Genomic DNA, 22895 nt, shown 5'->3' with positions numbered 1-22895 from the left:
AAAAAACTGAGGCAATCTTTATTCGGTGGTTAACAAATCATTCAAATTCCATTTCATTCCTGTAGTATTCCATGTGCTTGGGTACACACACACAATTACATAATGCTGTTGAATAAGTACTCAAGCATGCATCATAGTATTCCTGTCTCCAGGGAAGAGAGGCGATGAAGGGAATAAGCCTATCACTCCATGTATAAGTATCCCTTTTATAAATTAACTAGAAGTTGGCATAAACACCCAAAGACTTTTGCTTACCTACCCTCCCAGCTGCAGGAAGCAGCTGTACTATGACAAGTGTATGAATCAAGAGGCTGGAATGAAGACCACATTCATGTGAGGATATGCAATGTATCTGATTGTAGGAAAGGTCTGAACACTGCTTTGTTACAATTTACAAAAAAGTCTCCAACTAGATTTTGTACTTTGACGTGTTTATTTTAGTTGGACTGACAAATTCAGTGAACAAAGTTTCTTCAGCCTCAGATTTGCCTCCCAACAGATTTTTACCATAACTTTAAAATATTTGTTAGAAAGAAATGCAGCAGCTTGCATGAAGTATCTTCCCAGCAGTTACTTCCTGTCCCACTCTTCTCTTTCAAGTCGTTCACAGATTACCTCTTTCAGGTATGGTTCGAGATACTTTTTATCCTGAAACAGAACAGATTTAAAAAAAAAAACATGCAAGAAATGTCACACTAAGTGCAACTCTAACTCTGGAAGTGCGACTGAAAATGGCATACAGGGGTTCTGTGTTTCTCAAATTCATATCAAACCTTGCCTACTTTAAGGGGCCAAGAATGAATTTTCTAGCTGCAATTTCTGCAAATTCAGCCTGTCATCTGATTGTCAAGCTGTGTTCTACCTTCTCATGCCTCATCACCATGACCAGGCCAAATCATGCTTTCATGTACAACGCCATCTCCAAGTTACGCCCTCTTGCAGGTCTTCCATGGCAAAAGCACAGGAGTTTTTCCAACTCCCTGTTCAATACCAAAGTGCTCTAGTGAATAACCAAGCTTTGATCATCCTACATTTTAGAGACTACCTTCTTATTCACATGGTTTTAGCTATTTTATGGGTGAAACTTGAGTTCCACATGATCAACAATTCAAAGGCCAATTAAAATGGTTGAACTAAGCTCTTATTTTATTTGTAGAATAAAATTTTTGTATTTTAAGCATTTAATGCCCTTCAGTTTCTTCCAATCCATTCCTTGAGCTGCAGAAGTAGCGTCCAAGAAATAGTTTCACAACTACATGCAACTGTTGTGAATCCGTACAGCTATGTTTAGTTACTTGAGTAATCCATTATCTGTAGGATCCTATGGATTTAAAAATGTATTAATCTTGCCCACAAGCAATTCTAGTCTTCCTTTCTCCTATACCCCAAGTTATTTTCCCTTTGGATAGCTACTTCTCCAGGTCAGTGCAACTATGGTCAGTCTTGCCCACCACCTTTCCAATATGGATAGTTTGTTCGAATCCCTTCTGTTCCTGAAAGGAAGCTCCCAAACACTTAAAAGCAGGTCATGAAAGACCTGCCCATCTCAGATAAGATCCAGAATCTTCAACTCTTAATGAAAGATTCCAAAGCTAGAAGGGATCGTTGTGATCAATATCCTGCTGCAGACATTTGGGGAGCATTTTTTTGGTTTACCTTATAATGTCACACCAGCTTTAGGATAACAACTAACTCTGGATTCCTGGCCAACTTCTTGTTTTGGAATAAATTATCCTAACTAGACCATGCAACACAACGTTGTACAATGAACAACTCCTTTTTATATTTTGTAATTATACCAGGTGATTTGGCTTCAACAATCAAAGTTTTTATATTCTTTTAGCATCATAGATCTCATCCAGTAGAGTTTAGGAGATAGTACCATGTTTCATGAGATGGTATGCAAGATAGAACACCTTGCAACCCAAATTCATACAAGATGTTTTATAAAACATTTTTGTTTGCCGTTGCAGAGCTATTTAAGTGCTAGGAATTATTAGACAAGTCACTGTTCTCCACTAAAGAGAAGTACAGACTTCTGTTAAAACACAGCAATAATACAGAACTATTACTCCTGGGGGCATTCTGTGCCCAAAAAATAAAAATTCTGTGCACAATTCTAAAATTCTGCAAATGTTATTTTTCAAAAACAACACTACATAAATCACACCATTTCAATATTTTGGTAATTTATTTCAAAATATCTGTCAGCAAGTATGTCTGTAACAATACCGATGCACACAAAAATTTCCCCAGGAGTAGAGAATTAAAGAAACTATGACAACCCAGTTCCTGTTTCTCTGCCCCCTTCCCTCTGAGAGCCCAGCTGGAGAGCCAGACACCCACAACCCCTGCCCCCAGAGCCCAGCAATGGCCCCTCCCCCCAAGCCCAGGGATCTACAGGGAGAAACAGCCTGATGCTTGGTCCCAGGCTTGCATGGAGTTTCCTGTGCACAGCTGTCTCCTTCCCTCAGGGCATGCTGGAAATTGAAGCTGCCAGGAACCCTCCAAATCCCTCCCACAGGTAAAAAGAAAAGGAGTACTTGTGGCACCTTAGAGACTAACAAATTTATTTGAGCATAAGCTTTCATGAGCTACAGCTCACTTCATCCGATGCAACTCACGAAAGCTTATGCTCAAATAAATTTGTTAGTCTCTAAGGTGCCACAAGTACTCCTTTTCTTTTTGCGAATATAGACTAACACGGCTGCTACTCTGAAACCTCCCCCAGATAGTGTCTCTATGTGCAAGCTTGGCTTTGCCTGGTCCAGCGGCCCCTAGTGGTGACCTAGAGCACTGCAGCCCGTTTCTGTGAGAAAGAAAATTCTGTGTGCACTTTAATTTCTGCACAATTCTGCTTTGTTCAGTGGAGCAGAATTCCCCCAGAAGTAAACTATTTAGGACAGAAAATGAAGAATACATATCCAGTTGAAACTGCAAGGGAAATTTTGGTAGGCAGAATACAGACTTAAGTTGAAATTTAACAAATGCAAGCAGCAAGTCACTATTAAATCACTGTCATTCAAATACTGACCCACATTAGCAAGTGAATTAAACAGATTACAGAAGATGCTATAAATGCAGCTGGCTTAATGGTATAATCATATAGACCATATTGTTAATTGAAGAACTTGGCAATGTGACCATTCAATAAATTACCAATACCAAGCACAAGCTATAGATTCAAAGATCACATGCATAATTTTAAGATCAACCTATGTACGCATTTTGTTTGCACATTTAGACTGCAAGCAGTTTTGTGCAAGGACTTTTCTTCTACAGCAAACAATCGCATTTCAAATCATTTGCCCTTGTTGGAAGACAAAATGTTAAATTAAAGAGCTCTGCAGGCTTTCCTTAACTTTTGTTAAGGGTTTGGGGACCTTTGGAAAATTCCAAAATGCAGTTATATTTGTTGTGTTAAGTACATACATAGAAAAGAATTTTCAGAAGAGTTACCTGAAATCTCTGTCATTGCCTTCAAGAATTCAAATTCACTGTGCAATTATGACTCTTGAAAAATTAAGCCCACAACTGCATTTCCCTCTATACTCCAGCTGACAGAATCCTACAGAGGTGGAATGTTAACTCAGTGCCAAGCTGGGATATTTTGTTCCACCTCAACTGAATTCAATGGCCAGTCATCACGCCTAATGGGGTTCTATTGAAGGATATGACACTACACTGTAAATTCAGTCTCACCTATGCCATCTGATGTGGATAGAGATGCATGAAAATCTAGTTTGCAAAACAGGTTGAAGCAATGAAACTTGGCTAAGCTAGCGTTTTCAGCAAGGTAAATTCTGCATTTAAAAAAATGAGTTAAGCAACTACATTGCTTTAATTTCTTTTCAATTATTTTTTAAAAACCTGAAAACTGGGGGGAGAAGGGGGAGCAGGTTGCAACTTCACAGTATAAGATTCCTGTGACTTTGAGAAACTAACATCTACACTGTTTGTAACAGGCCTTTGAAACTCAGTAACAAGAAAGTCCTCCATCTAGAGAAGTGCCTTTTCCCAAGAAATTCCATTCAAGTTTAGCTAACACACTTTTTTTTGTTTACATTCCTCAGGAAAATTTGGGCAGAATGCAGATAGTAAACATGACTATTCTGAGGGTCAACCACCATGTGGATATACAGGAGCTATCAGAGCAGATGTAGCACCAGGGGAAAAAGTAGAACCACCCCATATTCTCTCTGGCCACCACTATAAACTCCAGAATCAGCATACGGTCTCAGCAGCTCATCTCTCACCCATGGGGTACCAAATTGGTGTGTGCGTGCGTGCGTAGGAAATCCCATCCCTTGGGGGTGCGGAGGAAGGGAGACCGCCTGGCCAGGTTCCCCCAGATCTACTATATGGTGCCAGCAGCCCATTCCTCACCGCCCTTTGGAATAAATCATCCTTAAAACATGATTTGAAGACTACAGTAACTGTCAGAGGTGAGCAATCTATTACAAGTGGGTGAGGTTCTGTGGCCTGAAATATGCAGACGATCATACTAGATCAGGGGTGGGCAAACTTTTTGGCACAAGGGCCATATCTGGGAATAGAAATTTTATGGCAGGCCATGAATGCTCAAAAAATTGGGGTTGGGGAGCAGGATGGGGCCAGAAATGAGGAGTTCAGGGTGCAGGAGGGGGCTCCATCTTGGGGTTCGGGCTCTGGGGTGGGGATGAAGAGTGGGGTGCAGGAGGGTGCTCCAGGCTGAAATGAGGGGTTTGGAGGGGGATCAGGGCTGGAGCAGGGGCATGGGGAGAGGCTCAGGGGTGCAAGCTTCAGGCGGCACTTACCTCAAGCAGTTCCCAGAAGCAGCAGCAGGTCCTTTCTCCAGCTCTTACACGGAGGCGCAGCCAGGCAGCTCTGCTGCATGCTGCCCCGTCTGCAAGCACCACCCCTGCAGCTCCCATTGGAGTGCTAGAAAGGGCTATGCCACGGCTTCTGGGAGCCAGGTGGAGCAGCCCCCAACCCTGCTCCCCAGCTGGAGCGCTGAAGGGAGGCCTGTGGATGCTTCCAGGAGCTGCGTGGAATGGCCTCTGACTCTGCTCCCCACCTGGAGTGCCGAAGAGGGGCAAGCCCCAGACCCCGCTCCCCAGTGGGAGCTTGAAGGCCGGTGGCCCATAGTTTGCCCACCCCTGGACTAGATCATCATGATGGTCTTTTATGACCTTAGAGTCTATGAGAACAGCCTTCTCCTGCTGTCTGCTAATGTAGTTGGTCCTATAGGTCAAGCATGCAGCATTGCTGAAAGCTCAGGATTCAAACCCTGATGAAACTAACATCCATCACAATTTTCAACCAGAATTTGAGTTTAACCTTTTCTTTTAGAAAAGGCTAAAAAATTATACCAAAAATACATTAAAGAACAATCACACAAATTCATTCAGTGCATGAGGCAGGAGTCCCGTGGAAAAAACAGTATGTGATCTAATGACTGACTATCAGAATGCATGCACACACAAGAGAGCAGAATTAAGGTTGCACAGCAAATGTAAATATGGCATTTCCAAACTTTCAAGTGCTTGACTTTGCAACTCAAACGATTTCTTTTTAATGTATGTGGTGACCATTAATTACATAGGTCGAATCTGTGCATCAGGATTTGGACTGCGAAGTCACATGCATAGCCACATAGGAGAACTGCGACAATATCGTCAGTGATGGATTACCAATATTATATATATAAAAAAATAAATTGAGTAGCTAGACTGCAATTTCCAAGCAGTTACACTGTAGTTAAATTTTGATATCTGTAATCACTATTAATCATGTAACAAGGAAGTTCACTGAATTCACTCTTACTACTCCTGAGGGCATTCTGCGCCAAAAAATTAAAAATTCTGCGCACGTTTTAAAATTGTGCAAGCTTTGTCAATAAATGCAGAGGCTTCAGCATGGCAGTGGGGAGCACAGACCACTGGCTACACAGAGATGGGAGATCACCCGGCAGCCTCCTAACTGCCCACCCTGGGGATACAGACTCAGTGGTGATGCTGCACCTGACCCTGACACAGCACAAGGCCTGGGCCTGCCTTGTGCACTAAGTGTGGAGAGGGTCAGTGTGGGTGGATCCAAGTGTAGAGTGAGAGGATTTTGTGTGGGACAATCCGGATGTAGGTAGTTCAGTGGGGGTGGGGGGTGGAAGGGGGAAGACTATGTGTGGGGGGGGGATCTGGAAGCACAGAGGCTCGTTGGAGGGATTCCAAGGGCAATAGGACTCTGCAGGGGCTTCCAGGTGAAAGTGGTTGGGGCTCAGCGGAGAGGTCTAGGTGTGGGGAAGTCAGTGGGAGTGGGTTGGGGGTCTGGGTACAGCTAACTGGGGGTCAGTGGCTTGGGGGTCTGGATGTGGGGGCTCAGGGTGGTGCAGGGGGGGTGAAGCTTGAGTGCAGGGAGCTCATCAGGGGGTGGTCTTGGTGCACAGATTGGTGTTTGGCTGCAGGGGTTGGAGTCTGGGTATGGAGGGCTAAGGGGGTTCTGGATGTACAGGATAAGGCTTGGTGGGGGGGTATGGGAGGTCCAGATGCCTGGGGGTTGGGGGAGCAGCTCCCCATATGGTATCCCTCCCCCAGCAGCCGAGGAGCAATGGGTCAAGAAGCAGGGGAGGATGCTGAGCTTCGTGCAGCTGGGGGAGGTTTCTGAGGGCGAGTCTGACATAGCCCCAGACACTTATTCCAAGGGAAGAGGAAGTCCCATCCTCTCCTGCTTCCAGCCCAGCCGGGCCTAGCAGCTGATCCCGGCTCAGGGTAGGAGCCACTGGCTGGGGTGTCCCCGGCCCTGCGGTGGTTTACCTCTCTGCCAGCTGCTCCGGGTGCCTGAAACAACATACTTGTGCAGATAGGGAGTGGTGAGTGACCGCTCTTGCGCCTCCCCTTTGGCTTCCTTGTCAGAAAGTCATTTTTTTGCATGGAAGCAAAGAAATCTGCAGGGGACATGAATTCTGAGCACGCGCAGTGGTACAGAATTCCTCCAGGAGTAATTTTTAGTATAACTTTCCTGTTACATGAATGAGTGGCAACTGCATATAGCAAAGTGTCATAGCATTGCTAGACTTTAAGTGTGACACATTTAAGGCACTTTAAAGGAAAGAAAATTCCATAGTAATCAGGTATTCTAGTCATATCCAAGTTTTTAAAGTTATTTACTTTAAAACTAGAATCTCTCACATTATACTGGAGTTCTTCTTTAAACTATTTCCCCCCCTCCCAATGTCCCCAGCCCATTTTAAGAATAAAATCTTTGGGTCAGAATAGTTTTCTGCAAAATTAAAGGATCTTTTGATAAGCTCAAGATATTCTAGTGTTATTGGGAGACTTTTAGAATATACAATATTAAGTCTTGTTTGGAAGATGGCATTTTTAACTGCCCATCATTAAAAATTCCATGTTTATAATTGCAGTTAAGAATATTCAAGCTTCTAAGTAGTGTGTTGTAAATGGAACTTCCATTTATATAAAGATACAAAATAGTACACTGAACAAAAGTAAAATACTATTAAATGCATCCTGTAAGATACAAGAGCAAATTCTAAGTATCTCAGAAAAACACTTACATACTTGCTCAACTTTACTCATACGAGTCGGCTATAGGTTTCCCTGGGACTGTGCACAGGTGTGAAATTAAGCACATGGAAGTTTTTCAGGATCAAGGCTTAGTAGGCCGTCTTCTGTCCAATAAGAATTTATTGTTTTCATTTAACAGGACATAGCCAAACTTGTATAGAAGGACTGCATTCACATAATGTAAAAAACATTTAAAGATGAGAATAGATAAATTGCCTATATTAAAAAAAAAGCGAATTTACAAATACCTCTTCATATTTCACCCATTGTTCTTCAGGAAGAATTTGTTGTCTCATACTCAAATCAAGGGCTCTCTTGATGCGAAATAGTCGTTCATTATAAAGATTTTCTGGAAGCCTCTTCAGTGCTACTTTTACATCATCATTTTCATATATGGTATCATCTCGCATTAATCCTGCAACAGTAACATTTTTCAAGCTACTACAAACATTTTCACAACTGCAATAGAAGGGTGTGGCTAACTTTGATACGCAAGATAGTTTTGAAATTAATTTAAAACCTAATGTATTTGTATTCAAATTTAAAAATCTAGAAAGTTTCTTTACACAGGCAATGGATGCACACAAATGTTTGCCGTTTTCAACTCTTAAAAAAATTAAAGACACCTACCAAGTTTGTTGAATCCAGCTGCGTTGTAATACCATTTGCGAAAGCCTTCTAACAGTCGACCACTTGCTGAAACTGAAAGTGATCTCTATTAGTTCAGAAGACAGACCAAAAAAAACAACTTAACATTGGTAGATAACTAGCAACAGATTAACATGCAAATATTTTAATATCTACTTTGCTATGCATACATGTTAATTATGCCATTTAATCTAGGCTACACCAAAGCCAGTTTTGTTTTCATCTGCTCTTCAGTGTTTTTAAAATGATACTGTGCACATAAGATTATAGGTTTCAGAGTAGCAGCTGTGTTAGTCTGTATTCGCAAAAAGAGAAAAAGGAGTACGTGTGGCACCTTAGAGACTAACAAATTTATTTGAGCACAAGCTTTCGTGAGCTACAGCTCACTGTAGCTCATGAAAGCTTGTGCTCAAATAAATTTGTTAGTCTCTAAGGTGCCACACCTATTCCTTTTTCTCTTTTTGCATAAGATTATAGTACCTCTACAATACTCATTTTGTTATCTGCCTTATTAAACAGGGTCTGAAAGTTATATTGGTCCATGGCCTGGACCAGTACCAAAAAACCCTCAGACTAATACCAGGAACTAATGACAATTTTAAGGTCCATCATCTCACAACACACCAGGAATAAAAATATACTCTATACCATTAAAAAGCAAAGATGCATTGTTTTCCAATATTACTTTTTTGTATTTGTGCATTTCCCCTTGTGCTATGAGGTATTTTACCCTGAAGGCATGCCACTTTGGTTGCTATTTTCCTCCCCCCACACTTAAGTACAATATTATTTTAGTGTCTGCTTCCACAAGCAGAACTAGTTAAAATATCTCTGAAGACTTAAACACCAGCTTACTTACAAAATTTTCTAGCTATTATTGAGACAAGCTGGTGAACATTATAGCATAACTGAAACAGACAATTAGACATTTTAGAGCACTGATATCAAGAAATTTAGTTGAGTTTTTACAAGCCGCTCCAAGATCATAAACTAAGATTCCTATGTTAAAAAGAGAACCTAGACCAGTTTAAGTGATGTTTAGTAGAGAACAAAATAAATTATTTTCAGTATTTAATAAAACTGGGCAACCGTTGCTCCCCTTGAACCCAGAAGCATATCAAACTGCAGAATGGAAATTGACAGCCTCAGTTTTCACTAGGAAAGGGAAGAACAGCAAAAGTAAATATTAACTTAAATTTTGCTTAAACAGAGTTTGGGAAAGGGGAGGATTTTTGCACAAAGTTAACATTGCACAATACATGAAGAAAATGATTAATACTTGTACTGATCCAACAGCAAGATTTTTTTAGAACTCTATTTCTATACTCTTGGTTATAGCTTTTTATACCACCCTAATCACGGAGCACCTTCCAGTAGTGCATTAAGCATTTACTAACATCTGTCACGTTTGTTCTCATCCTCTTCCAAGAGGCGTGTACGTTGCAGCCTTATTTTGGTATGCTTGTTTTATTTTCTTTTTTTGATTACTGGCTCAGAAACAAAAAACACCGACATGGATCACAATAAGTGATATTATAGAATAGTTTTACATATTATATCTGTATCTCATTTTCATACATTACTCCATCTCTCTGGTCTTGCTCAGTGGAAAGATTTTAGTGCTTAAAAGGGACACTATCAATTTGAAGTTTAGTCTGTTACACAAAGTGAATTAAAGAGAGTTTCAGGTACTACATCACCCCTGACACTCCCTGCAAATTTTTGTGATTTTACAATCACACTTGCTATATTTAGGATTCTTCTAGGAATAATGTGCATGGCAATAGAGAGGCTTCCAAGGAAGCTAAGTTTGTGTGGAATAGGCAAAGAAGGAGAGAGAGAATGCTGATGAGTGCCTTAAAAATACATGAAACATCTGTTGCAGAATATGAATGAGTAGTTTTGAAGAAACCATGAATAATAGAAAGGTAGCAGATATACTATGGCAGTTAACCAGATGAGTCCACCAGCAGAGGAAGACAGAGTGATAAGGTGATTTCCCCCCGCCAATCACACACTCTCCCAAGTTTAACTTCCAGGTACTCTACAAGGAAGAGCCCATGATAGAACAAAAACAATGTGTCACCAACTCCACTGCTAACTGTTTCTCTGCCTGTAACTGTGAGCCCTGGCCAGACAGGCATCCGGACCCTGGAGGCTTCTACCCAGGTCCTGGCCTTGACTTGCTAAGAATGTAGCCTGCATATCCCCGCTAACAAAAGCCAGGCAGGGGATATTATCCAGTGTGAGAGGTGTCTGTTGGTGGACTCGCACAAAGTGAAACACACACCCAGGAGGAGGTGGTTTGTGTAGCATCTGGGAGCACAAGGACATCATCAACAGGATGCTCATGAAAACATCAAGGATGGAGAATGCTAGCTGACTGGAGAACATTACAGCCCTACCAGAGGGGGAAGGGGAACTGGCTGCTGGCCACCTCATGCAGTAGACAGTGCTCCATTCCCAACTTGGGTCCCCTGTCCATCAAAGTCAAGAACCAGTATGCTGTACTGGCAGACACCAATGGCAGAGAGAAAGGAACCACCTGTCCCCAAGGCTGGAAGGCTCACAGCCACCACACCCAAAAGGAGGGGACAAAAGGTAGTGGTGATTGGGAACTCATTTCAGAGGGGGATGGAGGCATCCATCTATTGACCTGACTCAACATCCCAGAAGGAGCACTGCCTGTCTATAGCCCACATCTTAGACATTATGGAAAGGTTGCCAAGGTTTATCGGTCGTCCTTCTGACCACTATCCCATGCTTCTTGTTCATTAATGATACCACAGGTATGACCCTGAAAAGATCAGCACTGACTACTAGGCTCTGGGAGCAAAGATGAAGGAGTCAGAGTTGCAGGCTGAGGGTAAAGAGCCCAGTTGCAGATGAATGCATGGCTGTGTAGTGTTGACAGGAGGGCTTTGGCTTCCTCGACCATGGGATACTGTTCAGGAAAGGAGGACTGCTAGGAAGAGATAGGGTTCACCCGACCAACAAGGGGAAGAGCAGTTTTGTGCACAGACTTGCCAACCTAACGAGGAGGGGTTTAAACTAGGTTCAAAGGGGACCCATGACAGAAGCCCACAGGTAGGTACAAAAATGAATCCTCCCAGAAGTGGAAACAGACAAATTTCTAAGAATGAGTACAAAAGAACAGCACAACAAAATGAGAAAGGCTAAGGCACAAAGTGAGTTACACCTAGCAAGGGACATAAAAGGCAACAAGAAGAGGCTGCTAATATATTTACAGAACAAGAGAAAGACAGGAAAATGTGGGTCCACTACTTAGAAAGGAAAGAGGACTAACAACAGATGACATCTAGAAAGCTGAGGTGTTGAATGCTTATTTTGATTCACTCCTCACTAGAAAATCATGACCAGGTGCTTAACACAATTAGTATTAACAAGGAGGAAGGAACATAGACCAGATTAAAACACAGAACAGGTTAAAGAATATTTAAATAAGTTAGATATAGTCAAGTCAGCAGCACCTGACACAATTCACCCTAAAGTACTTCAGGAACTAGCTGAAGCAATCTAAGAAGATTCAAGAACCCTGGAGAACAGATGAGGTTCCAGAGTACTGAAGAATGGCAAACACGGTATCCATCTTTAAAAGGAGAATAAAGAGAACCCAAGGAATTATAGACCAGTCAGCTTAAATTTGATGAAGTGCCTGAAAAGTTAAACAATCAAATTGTAAGCATCTTCAAGATAATAAGGTTATTAGTAATAGTCATGATCAAATCATGCCAAACCAAACTAATTTTCTCCTTTGATAGGATTACTGGCCTGGATGATGAGGGAGAAGCTATGATTGTGATACATGTTGATTTTATTAAGGCTTTTTTGATATATTGCCACAAGATTTTTCATAAGCAAACTAGGGAAATGTGATTAGATAATACTACTGTAAGGTGGGTGCACAACTGGTTCAAAGACTGTACTCAAAATGGTTCATTGTCAAACTGGGAGAACATATCTAGTGGTCTTTTTCAGGGGTCACTCCACAGTCTGATACTATTCAACATTTTCATTAAGGTCTCGGATAATAAAATGGACAGTATGCTTATAAAGTACCTAGAGGACAGCAAGCTTGGAGCGACTGGTAGCTCTCTAGATGACAGGATTAGAATTCAAAGTGACTTTGACAAATAGGAGAATTGGTCTGAAATCAACCAAATGAAATTCCAGACAAGTGAAAAATTCTACACTCGGGGGGAGGGAGGGGGAATCAAATACACAACTACAAAATGGGGAATATCTGGCTTGGCAGTAGTACTGCTGAAAAGGACCAGGGATTATAATGGATCAAATTGAATACAAGTCAACAATGTGATTCAGCTGCAAAAAAGGCTAACATTCTGGGATGTATTAACAGGAGTGTCATATACAACACAAGGGAGGCAACTGTCCTGATCTACTTGACACTAGTGAGGCCTCAGCAGGAGTACTGCATGGGCACCATGTATCAAAGCAGATGATGTGGACAAATTAGAGACAGTCCAGAAGATGGCACAAAACATGATAAAAAAAATCTAGAAAATTTGATATATAAGGAAAGGTTTAAATGGCTGAGCATGGTTACTCTTGAGAGAAAGACAATGGGAGGGGGAATAAAGGGACCTGATAACAATCTTCAAATATGTTAAAGGCTGTTAAAACGAGACATCGATCAATTGTTCTTCATGTCCACTGAAGTGGGAGATGTAGTAATAGGCTTAATCTGCAGCAAGGGAGATTTAGGTTACATATTAGGAAAATCTTTTCAACTATAAGGATAATTCAATTCTGGAATAGACTTCCAAAACAAGTTGTGAAACCACTGTCACTGGAAGTTTTAAGAACAGGTTAGAGATGACAAATACCTCTCTAGGATGGTTTAGGACTCTAGGTATACTTGGTCCAGCCTCAGTGCAGGGGATGGACTAGATGAGCTCTCCAGGTCCCTTCCAGCCCTAAATTTCTGACTGTATATAAAAACACTGTACAAAACATAAACTTCTATGATGAGGGGAGGAACTAGGCACATTAGGTCAGCCCCCTGACAACAAGCGAGAATATTAAGCCACCACAAATACCTTTGAAAAAGCAAACTACCCACGTGTCACAAAGAAGCAAAAACACTGCAGAACTGAATTTACGTCGAGTCCCAATCCCCCAATCTAAGCCCCCCGCCCCCCTCCGCGCGCACACTGAACTCCCAGGTGGGACCCTTGTCCCCAGCCAACCCATTCTTCTGGCTCCCCCGGCCCCCACAGAGCCGTTTGCTTGGGGCTAATGAGGCAGGGCTGCCCCCAGGGCTGCGGATGGGGCCGGGCGCAGAGAGAAAGGGGCCGGAGCCTCTCCCCCCACCCTCGGACACAGCGGAGGGAAATCACCCGCTCCGCGCACAGAGCCCGGCACTGCCGCGTCCCCAGGCTCATCGTGACCAGAAGCCGGGAAAGACTCGCGAAGGCGCCACCGCCGCCGCCTCACCTGGTGCCCTCATCGCCATCTTGACCTCAGAGAGGCGTGCAGGCTTCTGGGTAAATTACCGAGTCCCAGCGCTCACGTGAGGAGCGCGCGCACTCACGTGACCCGCGCGGGGGAGGGGCGCTTTGCATTTGCGTAATGCGCATGCGTTCCGGGAGGCACGTAACGTAGCCTGTGTCCGCGGAGCCGCGTCCTGTGGAAGAGCGCGGAGATCGCGGCTGGGCATCGCCGCCAAGCGGGCGGGCGGGCGCGCGGGCGGGGGGCTTCCCCAGGGTACTGTCACCCCACTGGCTCCCCCGCCCGATGGCGCTGCTACTGTGAGCGCTTCCCCGTGGCTGTCCCGGCGGCTCGGCAGGGCCCCGGCTGCCTGGAAGGCTCCGTCCTGGGCAAAGCAGAGGCGCGCGAGGAGGCCGCGCTAGGGAGGGTGACCAGGGCCGGGGCGCCTCAGTCATCCGCGCGCAGGAGCCGCTTCCTTTGGCTCGTCCCTTCGGCCCGACTCCGCAAGGAGGGCAGGCTACGACCACGGGCGCCCAGGGTCTCTGGTGGGTCCTGTGCCAGGGCAGGGCGCTGTAAATGTCCATATTCTCCTCCGGGTGCTGGATATTGCAGCAGCCCTTGGACGACCAGCCGCGGTCAGGACTAGGCACCACACCAACCTGGCGAGAGCCGGTCCCTGCCCCAAAGAGCTTACACTCTAAGGAGGCCAAACAGACTGAATTTGATCGACTGCCCAACCCCCGCCCCCCCCCCCAGTGAAGAATGGTGCAGTATGGACATGCTGCAACCGCGGGGAGCCCTTGTTAGGTTTGTGTCTTGCCTCTCTCATGCCAGCTGACCTTTTATTGGGCTTCAAATCTACCCCCCCCCATGTTGTGAGTATTGAGGGGTTAAAGTCTCTCCAAAAATAGAGAGTGATGAAATATTGAGTCAAGTCAGGTGATGGCAGAATGCTGACTACACAAGAGTAGTGCTCCTGTATTTTGGACTACTTTGAACATTTAACTTGCTTAGCAAATACATGACAGTTCAAACAGCTGAAACACTGTAGGAAACCAGTCTAATAGCCCAAGAGGTATAGCCCTGGCATTGAGTGGCAGATGTTCTAGGTTCATAATCCTGTGATAGAGTTATCCCTTATGCAAGAACTGGTGAAATTCTAGGGCTGGTTCTTCTTATACCAGCCCACAACAAGATACTCATTGACACATAAAACTATTAAGAAAAGGAGTACTTGTGGCACCTTAGAGACTAACAAATTTATTAGAGCATAAGCTTTCGTGAGCTACAGCTCACTTCATCGGATGCACGAAAGCTTATGCTCTAATAAATTTGTTAGTCTCTAAGGTGCCACAAGTACTCCTTTTCTTTTTGCGAATACAGACTAACACGGCTGCTACTCTGAAACCTATAAAACTATTAGGATACCACTACTATGAATTATTAGCGCTTTTTTTTTTTTAAATTACAACTTTATTTTGAAACATTGCACATATCAGAGGTATTGAGAATTTTTTCTGAAGTGGAAAAGATCACAAGCATTACTAATGGCTGACCAATTTACTTAAGCAGTTTAATTCACTGTCTAGGAATAGGAAGAACTTGAGAAAGCCACTATGGAACAAGTTTTAAAAGAAAAGCACGCTAAATTAAAACAAACATTTTCCTAGTTCTATGGAGACTCCCTACTTCAGTACTGATCCTAAAGCCTGGTCTACAGCAGAAAATTAGCTCAGTTTAATGACATGGCTTAAGGGCATAGTTAAGAAGAACTAAAGCCATGTCTACGCTACAAAGTTAAAAGAAAAGGAGTACTTGTGGCATCTTAGAGACTAACAAATTTATTTGAGCATAAGCTTTCGTGAGCTACAGCTCGCTTCATCAAATGCATTCAGTGGAAAATACAGTGGGGAGATGATTTATATACACAGAGAACATGAAACAATGGGTGTTATCATACACACTGTAAGGAATAGTGATCACTTAAGATAAGCTATTGGCGGGGGGGGGGGGGGGGAAGAAAACCTTTTGTAGTGATAATCAAGGTGGGCCATTTCCAGCAGTTAACGAGAACGTCTGAGGAATCGGGGGAAGGGGGGGAATAATGGGGAAATAGTTTTACTTTGTGTAATGACCCATCCACTCCCAGTCTCTATTCAAGCCTAAATTAAATTATATCCAGTTTGCAAATTAATTCCAATTCAGCAGTCTCTTGTTGGGGTCTGTTTTTGAAATTTTTTTGTTGAAGAATAGCCACTCTTAGATCGTAATCGAATGACCAGAGAGATTGAAGTGTTCTCCGACTGGTTTTCGAATGTTATAATTCTTGACATCTGATTTGTGTCCATTTATCCTTTTACATAGAGACTGTCCAATTTGACCAACGTACATGGCAGGGGGGCATTGCCGGCACATGATGGTATATATCACATTGGTACATGCGCAGGTGAACGAGCCTCTGATAGTGTGGCTGATGTGATTAGTTAAACCGGCTTCATGTAAATTAGCTATTACCTCTCAAGAAAGAGATCTTGGAGTCATTGTGGATAGTTCTCTGAAAATATTCACTCAATGTGAAGTGGCAGAAAAAAAAGCAAACAATGTTGGGAATCATAAAGAAAGGAATAGATAAGACAGAAAATATCATATTGCCTTTATATAAATTCATGGTGTCAAAGTTCCTTCCCCCTCTGAACTCTAGGGTACAGATGGGGGGACCTGCATGAAAACCTCCTAAACTTACTTTTACCAGCTTAGGTTAAAACTTCCCCAAGGTGCAAACTATTTTACCTTTTGCCCTTGGACTTCAACTGCCAACACCAAACGTCCGGGTTTATTTTTTGAGAAAGAGTTGTTTGGAAAAGTCTTTCCCCCCAAAATCCTCACCAAAACCTTGCACCCCACTGCCTGGGGAAGGCTTGATAAAAATCCTCACCAATTTGCATAGGTGACCACAGACCCAAATCCTTGGATCTTAGGAACAATTTAAAAAAGCATTCATTTTCTTACAAGAAGAATTTTAATATAAGAAAAGGTAAAAAGAATCACCTCTGTAAAATCAAGATGGTAAATACCTTACAGGGTAATTAGATTCAAAACATAGAGAATCCCTCTATGCAAAACCTTAAGTTACATAAAGACACAAAGACAGGAATATCCATTCTATTCAGCACAGTCTAATTTCTCAGCCATTTAAAGAAATCATAATCTAATGCATATCTAGCTAGATTACTTACTAAGTTCTAAGACTCCATTCCTGTTCTGTCCCCAGCAAAAGCATCACACAGACAGACAGACCCTTTGTTTCTCCCTCCCTCCAGCTTTGAAAGTATCTTGTCTCCTCATTGGTCATTGTGGTCAGGTGCCAGTGAGGTTATCCTAGCTTCTTAACCCTTTACAGATGCAAGGGTTTTTCCTCTGGCCAGGAGGGATTTTAAAGGTGTTTACCCTTCCCTTTATGACATATTGTATGTCCACATCTTGAATATTGTGTGCAGACGTGGTCATCCCATCTCAAAAAAGATATATTGGAATTGGAAAAGGTTCAGAAAAGGGCAACAAGAATTATTAGGGGTATTGAACGGCTGATGTACAAGGGGAGATTAATAATATTGGGATTTTTTAGCTTGGAAAAGAGATGACTAAGGAGATACGAAAGACTTCTATAAAATCATGACTGGTGTGGAGAAAGTAAATAAGGAAATCTTATTTACTCCTTCCCATAACACAAGAACTAGGGGCCATCAAATGAAATTCATGGGCAGCAGGTTTAAAACAAAAGGAAGTATTTTTTCACACAACACAGAGTCAGCCAGTGGAACTCCTTGCCAAAGGATGTTGTGAAGGTCAAGACTATAACAGGGTTAAAAAAAGAACTAGATAAATTCATGGAGGATAGGTCCATCAATGGCTATTAGCCAGGATGGGCAGGGATGGTGTCCCTAGCCTCTGTTTGCCAGATGCTGGGAATAGGCGACAGGGGATGGATCACTTGATGATTATCTGTTCTGTTCATTCACTCTGGGGCACCTGGCATTGGCCACTGTTGGAAGACAGGATACTGGGCTAGATGGACCTTTGGTCTGACCTAGTATGGCCATTCTTATGTTCTTAATACTGGAGTGGCACAGGAAAGTGTCCTACTGTGGTGAACAAAATAAGGAAGCCCTTCTGAGAAAACTGAAAGGATTGTAGAGTACCTCCATGAAAGCTTCCTAGAGATATCCATGGCAGATTCCCAGGCCATCCCCATGCACATAAACAGTCTTTTTTTGGAGAGCACCCTCTGTGTAGCTGGTGTAGCCACCGATACCCACTACACCTATGTTTTTGTTCAGATTAAACATAAAAAATAATATCATGTAACCCTTACAATTTGATTGGAAATGTGTACTCACCAGAGGTGCCTTCCCTGGCCTCATGCTCTGCTGCCAACTGGTCCCGTGAAGGGGTAGGGTCCAGGGTTAAAAACAGTTTTTGGCTGTCAGGGAGAATGGATCCTCCACTTGCCTGCCTCACGTTCTCCTCCTCTTTCTCAACAATGCCCTCCTTGTTGTTGCTCAGGGTCACCTGGGGCTTCTGGGAGGTATCCACGGAGCATGTGGGGTAGCGGTGGGGTCGCTGTCAAGAATAGCATGCAGCTCCTCATAAAAACGGCTTGTTTGTGGGGCAGAACCAGAACGACTGTTTGCCTCGCTTATCTTCTGGTATGCTTGCAGAAGCTCCTTTATTTTCAGGGGGCAGTGCAGTGTGTCCCTGGTGTAGTCCTTTTCCTCCACGCAATCTTAGCATAGATGTCTGCATTTCTTCTGCTGGATCGGAGCTCTGCCCACACGGACTCTTCTCCACACAGCAATAAGATCCACCACCTCCTCTGTATTCCTTGCTGGAGCGCATTTGCGGCCTTGAGTCTCCATGATCATCTTTGTTGGCAAGTTCTCCATGCTGATCAAACAGGAAATGAAAATTCAAAAGCTCCTGGCGCTTTAACAGGGGAGCGGCTGTTTCCTGTGTACGTGGCTGACATACCCTGGAGTTGAAAGTGCTCTTCATAGCAGTCACAGCAGAGACCTAGAGGCCAATTCATTTGAATTACACAGTGCAGTGTCTACACTATCCTCATGTTGACCCATGGATGTCGAATCAAGCGCTATGCCTCTCGTGGAGGTGAAGTACAGAAGGCAACTTTACAGGCCACTTAGGTCGGCGGAAGGGACTCGGTAGTATAGACATATTATATATTATTAGATTGACTTAATGTGGCTTATGTCGACCTAAGTTGGTAGTGTAGACCAGTCCCGAAGTAGACAGCAGTAAGTCAATGGAAGAATTCTGTCAACCTAGATACTGCCTCTTGGAGAGGTGGATTACCTACACAGGTAGGAGAATCCCTCCTGTTGGCATATGTAGTGTCTACACTGAAGAGTTGCAATGGCACAACTGTGCTCTTGTAGCATTTTAAGTGTCGAGAAGCCATAGGGAATACATACTAGCTTTACCAGCGTAGCAAAAGATTTATCCTTTCCCCTCTTGACTAAGGACACAGACACCACATCGTTTCCAGAGCCCTGGGAGCCTGAAGAGGCCCACCCAGCTCAGGAATCCAGCTCCCTGCCCTAATTCTCCCTCCCCATCTCTCATAAGCAATCAGAATTGGGATCTTCCCTTTCCCAACGTTGTCTCAGGCACTGCAGACAGGGTTCCAGGGCTGAGGGCCTTCCTCCTCACATTGGCATCCATGGAAGGTATAGAAAAGTAGACTTAAGGCAACCTCAGCAACTATAACCATCCTTTTATTCAAACTCCCCTCTTATGCATGCTCCATTTAAAAGGTTAGGTACTTGCTAGACCCCAGGATCGGTCTATTCTGCAATTTCACAGCAGAATCCACTCCATCCTGCAGAATTGTGCTCCAGAATCCATTTTGTTGGTTTTATTTTAAATCAATGGCAATTGCTCTCATGATTGTAATTGTGACACTGAACCAGAAAAGGTTAAACAACTTGCAGGCAAAATTACCCAAATTCTACCTCTAAAGACATACTAGGAGAGAAATAAATGGTAACTAGGGCTATTCCTTATAAATAGCTAGCAAAGCCATGTTAGATAGACTGGAGCTTTGAAATGTAGACTTGTATTGTTAAGGAATTGGAAGAAGATAGTGATTGTAATAGTCTATGATTACCTATATCTTGTTAGAGATTAAAAGTGTCACTAGATTCACTATGTCTGTCACTATGTCACTATGTTCTATTGATTCAAAGATCAAAGGGAAATATTAACATTTAAATGAACAGCGAATGTAGTAATATCAGTCTATTTCTCTTTGAAATATGTAATAAACTACCTGTAAATGGTGGAAGATGGACAGTTGCCTTATGCTAATCCATACAGCTAATTACTAGTGATGCTTAGGAAATAGGCCTACTTCAAAGCCACAGTGCTTCATCTATTATTCGACTGCTGTCAAGAAGCTGCCAGAGAACTATAAAGAGAACTCTTGGGCCCTGATCCTGTTATCTCAGATCTGCTTAAGCTCCATCAAGGAAAGTTTGAGTCACAGGACTGAGGTCCCCGGCTACAGTCTGGGTCATCCTGAAATTGGACATAGGTTATAGTCCAGTGGAACTTATTCTGAAAGAACTTTTTGCAACTCTAAAGCTCACCATCTCTACTATGAAACTAAACTAAGAACTTTATTCCTATCTGTATGTATAATGATTTTTTAACTTATACTCACTCTCTCCTTTTAAAATAAATTTTAGTTTAGTTAATAAGAATTGGCTGTAAGCGTGTATTTGGGTAAGAACTGAAATATTCATTGACCTGGTGGGTAATGTGTCCGATCCTTTGGGATTCATAGAATTTTTTATATAATGAATAAGATTTTCAATAATCCTCATCGTATTTGACTTGGCTGCCTGGGTGGGAGCCCAAGGCTGGATTGTTTTAAGGGAATTGTGTTCTTGGCTTCTGGGTAACCAGTAAGGTGTTGTAGAAGCTGTTTTGTTGCTGGATTGGTTAATCTAATTATTAGAAATACTATAGTGCTGCAAAGAGCTACTTGCAGCTCCCGAGCCTCAGTCTGAGTATCACTGCTTTAAAGGGAGAGAACTATTAGGGAACATAGGCTCCAAATTTTAGCTTTTTAAAAACAAAAATTATATCAGTGGGAATATTTTCATTGCATTTTAATATATTTGAATTAAAATATCTAGTTTTTAAACTTTTTAAAATATTTATAAGACAAACACTACACCATTATGCTAGCACGAAGAATCATACTGACTGTAAACAAGATCAGAAAGTGTCTACTCCAGTTTAATTTACTTTATGCATTTTATTCAGCTTGGCAAGTAGCATGGACCATGAAGGTGTTCGTTTCTTATAATTCTGTATTAATGAATGCAGTCAGTTTAGATCACTTCCATCTGAATATATTTATCTATTATTACATTTTCCAACATTACTATAACTGAAAGTTGTGTGGAACATAGTTGTTTTTCAGTTAACTTTGTATACACAACAGCACTTTCTCTCTTTCAGACAGCAAAAGGGAAGAGACAAAAAAGACAGGAAAATGGATTGTAAAACTACACAGATTGACAAGTGAAGTATCAAAGTATTTCTTTCTATTTTGTAAGTGGACTAAATTTCAACTTGCTATCCTTTAATGATTATGGTACTTTGATATTTTTAAAGAACAGATTTGCTTAGTTGTCTAGTTACTGTTAGAGTAACCTCAGTGTCCACCTTAAGAAAGATGGAAGGTGTTAAGAAGTCCTTTGGTGTGAGAGCCACCATGTCAGAGCATGTATAGGTGGTGCAACAGAATTGAATCAACCACTAACACTAGTAGTAAAGAATAATAATCTTGCTGCTCCAGCATTATCTGTCTCATTCAGAAAGTGCAACTGTGTCCATCCAAGCAAACTAAAAAGAGGATCAGTTTTTCATCTTACAATATATTGAAACAAACTGTAGGTGAAAAAGTAGCAAAAAATCAATTTTAACATGCTTTATAAGTTTATGTTTTTAATTGGCTGCATTGCCAATCATGAATGAAAATTAGGATTTCATTTCAAGAATTACGTCAATAATTATACATACATTTGCTTAACCCTTTTCCATTAAGAAATCCATATTTTAAATCAATTTAAAAGATATGTCTTTATCCTTACACATTGCAGTAATTTCATAAGCAATAACTTTTTAAACCAGTAAATAAGCAGTTAAGGGACAGAAGAAAGAGCAGTTTTTGTAAAATACATTTATTTCATAACATTCTCTCTCTTTTTACATGTGTTACTAATTAAAGTGTTTTTAAGAATTTTTCAAAGTCCTTTACTGAGGCCTTGGCAACCTCTGTACAAACACCTCATCGGGCATGGGATACTAGTTTGTCCAGAGAGATGTAGCTGGGCTGTGCTGGGTCATACTGTGCTCTTCCCAAAATGTAAGAAACATATGTCTTTCTTTGACATCGTAATAGCTTTGAATTGAAAACCTAGGAAACAAAAGAAAGGCTGAGTTTTATAAGCTTCAGGCTCTATAAGTACATCTAAACTAAAAGTTTTGCAACTAAAGTAAAAGTTCTGAATAAAAATGAAAATTTTGCATCTTCCCCCCTCCATTTTTCTAAACCATTCCTCATTAAGCATATGAGCCAGATGCTACACTACATTCCTTTTTTAAAAAAAAAAAATTAACACTGTTGGAATTAAACAAAGAATAAATAAGTGACGATAAATCTCTAGAAAGTAACTTCATACAGTGGATTCCATTTATTAGCTACTGCTTGGTTCCCAGCAAAAAGTTGTCATTATCTGGAAGTTGCCAATAAGCAGAAGGTAAGTTTGCAGAGCTGCAGCCAGGGAAGAAAGCATTGGGACGTGCCTTCCCTGCCTGCAGCACTGCAAGCCTGTCTGCAGCTGGTGCATGCAGAATGCAGCCCAGAGAGCACTTGGAGAGGTACTATGCCTCCCCATGGACCCCCAGTGCCTTCACTCCCCCTGGAAAACCCCGGCATTTGGACTGCAGCCTTCCCACAACCTCCTTTCCCCGTCCGCAGCGCCAGGACTCCTGCAGGGCCTTCCCCAGTGGGCAGGGATGCGAGCACCCGAGACGGCTAACTCCTGTGAAGAGCTGGCCGCCAGGGAAGAAAGTTCTCTGATGTGCTAAGCCTGGGACTCCAGTGCCAGGTCAGGACGCACC

General features: G+C 42.4%; 2 protein-coding genes and 1 long non-coding RNA gene across 11 annotated transcripts in view; 1 reads left to right on the top strand and 2 right to left on the bottom strand.

Moving 5' to 3' along the window:
• Positions 1–414: 414 nt before the first annotated feature.
• Positions 415–13844, bottom strand: LOC119851683 (cytochrome b-c1 complex subunit 7). Of its 4 annotated transcripts, none has more exons than XR_006278712.1 (4): positions 13689–13844; positions 8193–8264; positions 7443–7977; positions 415–5549 (listed from the first exon to the last, which is right to left on the bottom strand). XR_006278712.1 is itself a non-coding variant. In XM_038391905.2 (4 exons), exons 1-4 carry the CDS (start codon positions 13705–13707, stop codon positions 571–573), a joined length of 336 nt encoding a protein of 111 aa, XP_038247833.1. In that variant the 5' UTR covers positions 13708–13834; the 3' UTR covers positions 415–570. The 4 variants fall into 4 exon arrangements, 3 of the variants coding, with proteins under 3 accessions (XP_038247833.1, XP_038247834.1, XP_043363507.1); XM_038391905.2 differs by having other exon boundaries at positions 415–648; positions 7811–7977; positions 13689–13834; XM_038391906.2 differs by lacking the exon at positions 13689–13844 and adding an exon at positions 13079–13195 and having other exon boundaries at positions 415–648; positions 7811–7977.
• A 632-nt stretch (positions 13845–14476) lies between these two features.
• LOC122458628 lies at positions 14477–22124 on the top strand. 2 transcript variants are annotated; one of them, XR_006278711.1, is made up of 2 exons: positions 14477–14557; positions 21228–22124. It is a non-coding gene; the product is annotated as an uncharacterized LOC122458628 (long non-coding RNA). The 2 variants fall into 2 exon arrangements; XR_006278710.1 differs by lacking the exon at positions 14477–14557 and adding an exon at positions 17855–18848.
• The window catches only part of MTERF3 (mitochondrial transcription termination factor 3), a 38694-nt gene continuing 37425 nt past the window's right edge, over positions 21627–22895 (bottom strand). For all 5 annotated transcript variants that reach the window (XM_038388508.2, XM_038388509.2, XM_043507568.1 and 2 more), the window contains exon 8: positions 21627–22188. In XM_038388508.2, coding sequence (XP_038244436.1) covers positions 22060–22188 — 129 coding nt within the window. In that variant the 3' untranslated portion in view covers positions 21627–22059. The remainder of the gene's footprint in view (positions 22189–22895) is intronic.

The sequence above is a fragment of the Dermochelys coriacea genome, chromosome 2, assembly GCF_009764565.3.
Source record: "Dermochelys coriacea isolate rDerCor1 chromosome 2, rDerCor1.pri.v4, whole genome shotgun sequence".
Lineage (NCBI taxonomy): Eukaryota > Metazoa > Chordata > Testudines > Dermochelyidae > Dermochelys > Dermochelys coriacea.
This window is presented reverse-complemented; position numbering and strand designations above follow the sequence as displayed.